This window comes from Phaethon lepturus, unplaced genomic scaffold (assembly GCF_000687285.1).
Source record: "Phaethon lepturus isolate BGI_N335 unplaced genomic scaffold, ASM68728v1 scaffold56224, whole genome shotgun sequence".
NCBI classification, from domain to species: Eukaryota; Metazoa; Chordata; class Aves; order Phaethontiformes; family Phaethontidae; genus Phaethon; species Phaethon lepturus.
The window spans coordinates 8383-17753 of record NW_010538077.1 but is presented as its reverse complement, the minus strand read 5'-3'; the positions used below and the strand labels follow the sequence as shown (position 1 = coordinate 17753).

At 36.0% G+C, this 9371-nt stretch overlaps 1 protein-coding gene across 1 annotated transcript; it reads left to right on the top strand.

Annotated features, from left to right (window-relative positions):
* The first annotated feature begins 154 nt into the window (after positions 1-154).
* TMEM41B (transmembrane protein 41B) lies at positions 155-9037 on the top strand. The gene is made up of 7 exons (XM_010286652.1): positions 155-305; positions 1440-1563; positions 2713-2841; positions 4512-4605; positions 5464-5568; positions 7522-7660; positions 8525-9037. The coding sequence occupies exons 1-7, from the start codon at positions 155-157 to the stop codon at positions 8692-8694; spliced, it is 912 nt and encodes a 303-aa protein (XP_010284954.1). The 3' UTR covers positions 8695-9037.
* Positions 9038-9371: the final 334 nt, after the last annotated feature.

The following is a 9371-nucleotide window of genomic DNA, read 5'->3' as shown; positions in this document are numbered from 1 at the left end:
TGGTAGAAAGTGCAGTTGGGTTATTGTCGTTTTTCGTCCTCTAAGTTGTTTTTTTTTTAATTCATTTTTAATTTTTTTTTTATTTTTTCTCTCTGGAGAAGATGTTATTAAAATAACCCCCGGTGCGGTATTCATGCTTGTAGCTACTCCATGGATGCCGCCTTCGCCCTCAGCAGAGCCAGTGCACACCTGTGGGATCACGCTCACCTCAAAGAGAAAAAGGTTAAAGCGTGTAAAATTGCCAGCTCGTCCAGCCAGCTCCGTTTCGTCCCTAGGTTTCATCATCCATTCGCTGTTTCACAACAGTGAGGTGGCAGTGTGACCCGCTCGAACGTTGCGCGTTGGCATTGTAGTCATGCCACCGGCATCCACGAATGAAAGTACAGCCTTGGCATTTTTTTGTGTTCCTCAGGTGACCGAGACTGACACTAGCTGTGAAGTTGTGCTAGCCTCTATCAGTGTCTGAGGAGGGAGGGTGTTCTAATACGTGCACACGTTCACACCCTAGTGTGGGTGCAGAGGGTTCCTACTGTTTATTTCTCTGTTTAAAATTCTTTGTGTTAATCGGTGTATTTAATATATATGGTCATATTGGTAAAGTATAGAAGAGGCCTAAAATGTAATTGTGTCACTTATTGTGGTTCCACTACTTTCAACAAGTACACAAGAATTTAAAGGCTAATAGAAACTTACATAGATATATCTAAGAGAAGTCTTTATATGAGTGTAAAATACGTGTAATTCCCAAGTCTGAGAACTGTAGTTTTATAGCCCAGGCTGATGCATGTGTGTGTTACATAAGTCGTATCCTGATGAGTGTGTCCCACCTAACTGGCTAGTGGCTGTGCCTGGTGTTCGTTCTTAGGAGGAGGAAAAAAACCAACTGTTGATGAGCATGTTTAGAAGTTGCATTATACATACTGAAGATTTAACTGCAAGTTAAATCTCTGGTTGACTGGCAGAAGACTTCTGGCAAAAAGGAAAAAATATGTATGGCTTACTTTGTTTTGCTCTTTTTCTCTTTGCAAATTTATTTATTAGTTGGGTCTTAAATTATTATGGATCATAAGTTTATTTCTTATTAGTTTGATAATATTTTGATATTATGGTATTAGTAATATTATAATAATATTATAATAATATTATTAATATTAGTAATATTAGTAATATTATTGTAAATATAATTCAAAATTAATAAATTACAAGTTTACTTCTATGGGATGTTTGCTAGTGTTAGAATTTCAAATTTGTTTGAAAGCTTTCAGGGAATCTGAGCAATGTGTTATATATGTTATTGAAAGCATTGGTGAGAAGATTATGTCCACAGAGAGCTTAACTTAACATTTTCTTAGAGTGTAAGTTTGAAATTTGTTACAAGATGTGAGGGTTTTCTTGTTGTTGTTTTGGTTCCTTTTTTTTTAAACTTTGTTTTTGTTTAATTTCAGGGAAAGCTCAGGCAGAAGGTGGATCAGCTCGCACATCACTTCTTATTTTAGTGTCCATCTTCTTATCAGCTGCTTTCCTCATGTTCCTGGTATATAAAAATTTCCCACAGCTTAGTGAGTAAGTATGTCAGGAAAGATTAATTTATTTGTTTTTCTTCAGTATCAAATTGTAGAGGAGCCTACATGGGGTTAAGTGATTTTTAAACTGACATCAGTTAATTATAGAGAAGTCCTTATTTTTTTTTTTAAAGGGAATTTGAGTTTATAACCTAGAATGTCAAGATAAAAGCTTAATATTGAAATACTAACACAGGTAAGACCTGTGTAAAGAGACTTGTACATAGGGTTGACCTAGGGTTTCTGTTGCACAGTTGAGATGCTTTGTTTTGAAAAAAATTACCCACGTCACATTAGTGATGGTAACTCACTATGTTCTTAACCTTCTTCAGTTGAAAGCCAAAACATGCTTGGTTAGACCTAGGTTTATTTTAAAATTCCTTGTGCACTGGTATAACTGGAGACTGTCATCAAAGGGGGACATCCCTCTTCCTTTATGTCTAAGCTTTACATTCTCTTTTTCTTCTTTCTGTTGAATCTAGTACTTGTGTTGGGAAGGTAGATAGTTTGACAAGATGGAAGCCTGCTTGTCTGACAATTTTCTTTTTTTCTTTTAGTAGTTAATTTTCTCTCTGATTAACTTGCTCAACAAGTTCAGTTTGCAACAGTCCAATCACTAAGTCTGATACAGAGGAAGAGAGGACACTCAGCTGTGCTGCCCAGGGTTGCACCAGATTAAGGTGTGACATGAGATTTTGCTCTTAAAGCTTTGTTTGTGAGGTAAAGCTCTGCCGCTCTTGCTGCACTTCAAATGTTATGACCCTAGTATTGAGGCAGTTACAGTTGGTTTTGGCTGAAATGTTGTCTGTTGTTCAGTTGCCAAGGCTTGGTTTGAGAAATTATTTCTTTTTGATCAGTACTTGGTAAGAAAAAAAAAGAAACACAAAACCCTAGAAATGAAGCAGATTATTTTAATGAATAAAAAAATATGGTTTGCAAATATTGAAAATTGAGCATTTTCTAATACAAAACACACTGTAAATGTTAAGTGTTCAGCTGAGAACATTTTCACAACAATAATCATGTGGTTTGTTTGCTGAGGTTGTAGTCTAGTGATGCAGTGTATCTAATTATCTGTATATTCACTAAGTAATTTTACTATACTGTTTGATTATAATTATCACTGTTCCTACTTTTTTTTTTTTTCCAGAGAAGAGAGAGAGTGTATAAAGGTTCCTAGAGATATGGATGATGCAAAGGCCTTGGGAAAAGTCCTGTCCAAATATAAGGACACATTTTATGTTCAAGTATTAGTGGCTTATTTTGCCACATATGTTTTGTATCCTTTTTCTGATATAAAGGGCAGTTTTGATGTAGTCCTGTTTCTCTGAAAAAGAATTTAAAAATACAAACTTAAATTCTTGATCATGGGTGAAGAGGGCTAACATACCTAGGTGTGTTTATAAATACACATATATTCCAAAATCTTTGAACTTTAAAACATTTCTTCTGTGTTTCAGTATGCTTTTTTTGGACTGTAAGAAAGAATGAAGTAGAAGGAAATTGATGCCTGCATGTATAGTATTAAATGCGGTTGGGGATTTGCATGATGCTTCACCTTCATCAATTCACAAAATTGCAAACTGAATTGCCTATTAGAAATTACTGTTGATTCTAAAGGAAAACTGAGGCTACTGCACTGCTCTTCCCTTGAGACATTCAGAAGTGCCATGTAACAGTAATTCAGAGAATATTTTGCAGTGTTTCTGAGGGAAACGGTTTTGATCCTTCTTTCATTGCTGCAGTGCTCACATTCAAAAAACAAATCTCTATTTCCTTTTAGAGAGTGCTAAATTTCTGAAGTACTTTCCACCTAGAGAGACACAAAGACTACCTGTGTTCTGTGTTAACTTTTTTCTTGAGTGATGAATACATTAATTAATCATTAAACACACTCCTAACTGGAACACTTAACTAAAGGTTAATAACTCTTAAAAGCTGTATAAGAGGTCTGTTTCATAATTTAATGCAGGAGGCTTTCGTAACTTGGAGAAAAATCAGTGCTGAATGTGCCATTACAAATTAGCCTCGTTCTTTTTAAGTGTAGGTCACAAATAATAGATTTATGAAGAAAAATAAAGAGTTAGCTTACATGTTAGCAAGAAGTAGAACAGAATCGGTTGTTTGATGAGCTACTATAGCAGTTGATGTGACAACATTTACTGTCTCAGCAGTAGACTGATCAGCTGACAAGCATGTTAGTTATCTCAGAACCTTGACACTTTCTTAGAAAAGGCTGTACTGGTTGTAATGGACTTTAATTAAAGGAAGTTGATTTAGCTTTTTGATATTTCAGTTAATTCAACTCAGATAAAATGGTGTGCAAATTTGTTTTGCTTTGTAAGATTTCTAGCCAAAATGGGCCATACATCATAGTCTCAAGTATTCTTAGCAAGCCTTAAGCTCAACAGCCTGTTTGCTTATGCTGCAGAAACTTTTTGAAAAATTATGACTGAAATTAGTGATCATGTATCCTAGTTATCTAATGATTGCACCATGCCTGTTGGTAAGGAAGTAGGAGTTGCCCTCATACATGTCAGTCTTCCATGAAACTCATAGTAGTTACAGGCTCAGACAGGAGTTCTGTGAACTTTCAGAGAAAATGGCTGAAATCTGTGTATCTCTAGTCAACAATGTAAAATCAGAAGCGTGTGTTTCCTGTAATGTCACAATAAATCCGTGGTGCCAATTGTAGCACAGATAAAAGGAAAATTTAATACAGCTTTTATTTAGTGACTTAATTTTGCATGTGTAATGGTGAATCTACCCCTTGTTTCTCTGTGCTTGGGCTTGTGCTGCTCTGCAAATATAGCTGGAAGTAAAGACCTTTAGAGGTTATGCCTGTTTATATTTATGCTTTTTCAAATTGTAATATGCATCCTGACTGCTTACAAAATTAAGAATTGGGTAGCTTTTTAAAATATTTTTTCTTAACTAAGATGCATCCAGCTTGCAAACGTTTGCTATCCCTGGGTCTATATTTCTCAGTATCCTGTCAGGGTTTCTTTATCCCTTTCCACTGGCCTTATTTCTTGTTTGTCTGGTAAGTATGGAAAATAGTCTGAGGGCATATATTTCTATCCAGTTGGAATACAACCAAGCATCTAAACAGCTTCCTGTTTGAAGTGATCAGAGTCTGAGTGGAGTAGGGGTATGGAGGAGTTCTCATTCAGCTCTATTGTGAGAACAGTGTTACCCACAAATGTGCCATCACTGTAGCATTGGGTGATGATCCAAAATACTAAACTGTTTCTCCAAGTTTTCTTAATAATGGAGGCAGCTGGGTGTAAATCAGCCAGTTTCCTTTATTTTACATTTGTCTAGCCTCCACCAGAACCTGATTCTAATTTCAGAACATAATTACTGCATTTTTGTTTTTGCACTGCAAAACCTATCTGTTTTTAAATGGCTTGAATACCCAAGAAGTTTAATTTAAGATATGAAATGTATGTTATTGATAAGTTAAAAAAAAAAAAGTTATATACGAAAGATGCAGTCACAATGAGCCTTAGTGCTTGAGAATGAGATAATTGAGTAGGTATGGGGACCAAGTTGATGAGTTTTCAAGTCTGAATCTCTTTAATGCCATTGTGCCCCTTACTTGCAAAGCTTTCACTGTTCAAAATCTTAAAATAAAACTGCAGAAGTACTCAATATTAACTGATAAGTAATCAGTGTTGTCTGCTTTGAGTGTTAAGATTGATCTAAATGCCTTGAAAGTAAAGGAACTGTCTTGGGTCAAGAGCATTCTTGGGGAGTGTGTATATATTGCTGCAGGAGAGCCCTTCAGCCTTGAAGGCGAGCTGCATAGAAGCAGACTCTGTGCAGACAGTGTAGTTAATAGGTGTATATAATTAGAGTTTCTGCTCATTTGTTCTTTTTTTTTCTTTTCTTTTCCCAGTGCTCAGGACTTGGAGCTTCATTCTGCTATATGCTTTCATACCTAGTGGGACGTCCTGTTGTATACAGATATTTAACAGAAAAAGCAGTAAAATGGTCAGAACAGGTAAAGTTTCTAGAGATGCTGAACTTTATGATAGAAAATGTATAATGGAATAGCATGGAAAACTAGGGGGCCTTCTGCTCATAAAAGAAAGGATTCTGACTCCTTTCTGACACTGTGTAGTTACTTTGAGTGTTTTTTTAAACAGTGGGGAGTATTCCTGATTTTTACAGTACTTCCTGTGAGGGAGCTATTTTTGCCTAGGAAGAGTTTGCAACTGGTAACTCCCCTGGTTTAGCTAATGTCAATAGGAAACCTTTCCAGTTTCAATTTAAAATAATCATTCTGTAAGCATCAGAACTAATGAAAGTTGGGTTTCTGTTTTTCATAGGGGAAGAAAACCAATAGCTTTATGTCTGATTGCAGAACCTTAATTTGAAGATGTTATTGTGGTTGGAGCATTTAGAAAATTTCTTTTTATAGTATCTGGTAACATTAGTTTCAGCAAGTGTTAATTGTCAGATGAAGTTAAAGATTTTGCAATACAAAATCATAGTGTGATTAGTATTTGACCTCATTACTCTTGCTTTGATACTCTGAAACGTGTTTGAACAGATTTTTTTTTTTTGGCAAGTATGAAGCACAACTTACTATTGTACTCTGTTCAAGATTTTTTAATCATGTAAAAATATTTTAAACTTGTTCTTCATGAGGCAAGATGTGGAGCTGTGTCCTGCACCATTGACCTTATTAAATAATATAGTAGTATTTTGACTCTTGACCCAAGTAAATCTTAATATTGCAGTGCAATCTTGAGGCTATTCTCTAAGCAGCAAATGGTTACGATTTCCATTAATAGAACTGGATATGTGATTTAAAATTATGTAATTACATGTGGAGCTCGTATCTCACTGTTTCCAGGTTAATTGGACTGTATCACGCTTGCATTTTGAGAGCTAAGACATTTTATATGCAGATTTAATGAATGCTTGAATATTCATCCTTCACTAAGATTGAAAAAAAACCCACAATAGTACTAGTGAACAGTAGTAGGGCTACTGGCTTCAGTATTGCAGTTAAAGCTAAAGTTGGGGGAAAAACCAGTATTGTGACTAGAGGGAGTTGCTACATGAGATCTCAGATGAAATTGTAATCAGACCCGGTTTGGTTTCAGCTGGGGCCAGATGACCATGTTTAGGCTCAGACTTAGTGAAGGTCTGCCAGGATAGGCCAGAAATGGTGGATGCTTTGCTATCCTTATAACTTGATTTGAGGTTACAGTTCTTGTTTGAAAGGGCTGATGTGCTAAAGTCAGGCTGGAAGGAGAAGAGGCTTTGTAGTACTAGTGTAAGTAGCTGGGCTAGACTTGAGAATATAATTCAGACTGTAAATAAAATTGAGGCTATTGTGGATGCTCCTGGGTAAATGCTGATGCTAAGCATTCTAACGTATGGGTAGGTAAGTTTTGCAACTGTGGCAGCAGCCACTTCATGAACTTCAGAGCCATGACCTGGATAAGTTTCCAAGTGAGGAATACAGCCGTGTTTCAGGTTTGATCATGAGTTAGGACAGAATGAGTTGAGGAACAAACTTCATTGCTAGTTCCTGCAAAAGCTTTAGGGTCAGGATGAGAAGCTGACAGTGTTGATTGGGGTACAGTTAGACAGGCAGAGGTTGTTGCACTAAAGTTAGGATTAGGCCTGCTGCTGTGCTGAATTACTTGTTTGCTGTTTAAGTTGGCTGATTCAGACACATGGTCATCATGCTGTACCGCAGACTGGTATTTCCAGACTAACTTCCCTACTATTTAACAGGTGATTCATTGATGACTCAAGGAAGAGTCACTCATTGTTTAACAGATTTTTATGTTTTTGACTTGTAAATTTCTACAAAAGATAAAAAAAAAACCACACCCCTAACAAACCTCTAGTAGTAAAATAATTGTGTATTTTCAAGGCAGGGATTTTTTTTTTTACTGATTTTTCTTTTTTTTTGTGTTTTTTTTTTTTTTGGCAGGTTGAACGACACAGAGAACACCTCATCAACTACATAATATTTTTGAGAATAACACCTTTTCTTCCCAATTGGTTTATCAATATCACATCTCCTGTAATTAATGTGCCATTGAAAGTATTTTTCATTGGCACTTTTTTAGGTAAGAATTCTGGCTAGTGAACTGCAGTTTGGGGGTGGACAGAAGAAGGGATATTACGTGCCTCTTTCTGTATGCGTTGTTCAGCAGAGATCACCACCTGCTGGACAGCTGAACGGTTACATGGGAATATTGTTTTTGTACTTTTTGATGTGTGGAACTTACAGCACCAAAAGATTTTAATAGTCAGAACTATTCTGATGTACTGGATGAGAGGTCGTGAGCCCAGGCTTAATGACTTGCTTAAGGAAACATGACTTATATGAACACGTTATTAGTAACTTATTGTTCCACTCTGTGACTATAATACTTCTGGGAACTTCTCTAAGCTCCCATTTTGAGCTCAGCATAATTGTTTGAGGATGTATGTGACTTTGATCTGGAGGATTGTTTCTCCCTTTCCCACTCCATTTTGTTAATCATAATATGTCTTCCTAGGGGTAAATTTATAATTTAACTAATGTAGAGCTAAACACCTTAGTTTTGTAATTGGCATATTTTTGTAAACACTTCTTAATCTGTTTCTTAAACAGTCCATATTTTTCCTTTATGAATTTAAATAAAATTCGGTTTGTAGAAGGACAGCTTGAAATCTTCAGTGTCTAAAGAGCGGAGATTATTTTCTTAGTCTTCTGTGTTTGAGTTGGTGTTAAAAATACCAAAATGGCAAAAAAGTTCTTTTGATAAGTTTTTTTTTTGTCTTTTAATTTTGTATTTACACCCTTCTTTTTAACAAAAAAGTACAAGGTAACAAAGCCTGAAACTTTTGATGTTGAAAGTTGGATGACTAATTTATGCTGTTTTTTCCCCACTAACAAGCTGTTTTTCCTTCCTTTGCCTTCCTACCTTTTTAATTCCCTGCTCCAGGTGTGGCACCACCGTCTTTTGTAGCCATTAAGGCAGGAACAACACTGTACCAACTTACAACAGCAGGGGAAGCTGTTTCCTGGAACTCTGTTTTTGTTCTCATGATTCTAGCCATCCTCTCCATCCTTCCAGCTGTCTTCCAGAAGAAACTGAAACAGAAGTTTGAATAGTGATCAAACTGGACCATAATTTCCCATGCTTCATCTCAGGATCAGCACTTCTGATATTTGTATATTTGCTTTTCTATTGGATCTTAAGCAATTAAAGAGGAGGCTTGTAACGGATAAGAATGTCTTTAAACGAACACATGGCCTAAAATAGAAGGAATTGTGTTCAGAAATGTACTGCATATAGTTTTGTAACCAAACCATCAGTGTTTTACTTTCGGAGGGTGTGTGTGGGGCCCTCAGGATGAGGGCAGTGAAAACAAATGTAACATTTTTCTCTGATTATCTGCAGAGTAAACATTGTAATGTAGGCATAAACTGTGGATAATGCTTTCTAAAACTTGCAGGAAAAAAACTTTAATTATTCAGTCCAGTTTTGTAACATTCTCTGTAGGCTTGCATGTAGTCTGGTCTGAGTACATTTCTCATCAACAGTGGGGTTTTTTTTTTTGCCTTTTGGAGTTCCAAGACAATAGCATAATATAATAATGGTGCTTACTCAGAAACGAAGATTTTTTGCAGTACTTTAACTACAATGATGATCTCATCCTGATTGTTTACTTCTATTTATTAGTGCTGTGTGGATTTAAATACTTGAACCTACATCTGCTTTACTAACTGGATTAACAAAAGCAAAGTGTCACATCATTCCCTCTCATCCTTTGTAAAGTTTTATTCTG

Coding starts and splice junctions, on each gene's coding strand:
- TMEM41B (XM_010286652.1), top strand. CDS start 155: ATGCCGCCTTCGCCCTCAGCAGAGCCAGTGCACACCTGTGGGATCACG. Junction 306..1,439: donor CCATTCGCTGTTTCACAACA/GTGAGGTGGCAG, acceptor GTTTTTGTTTAA/TTTCAGGGAAAGCTCAGGCA. Junction 5,569..7,521: donor CAGTAAAATGGTCAGAACAG/GTAAAGTTTCTA, acceptor TTTTTTTGGCAG/GTTGAACGACACAGAGAACA.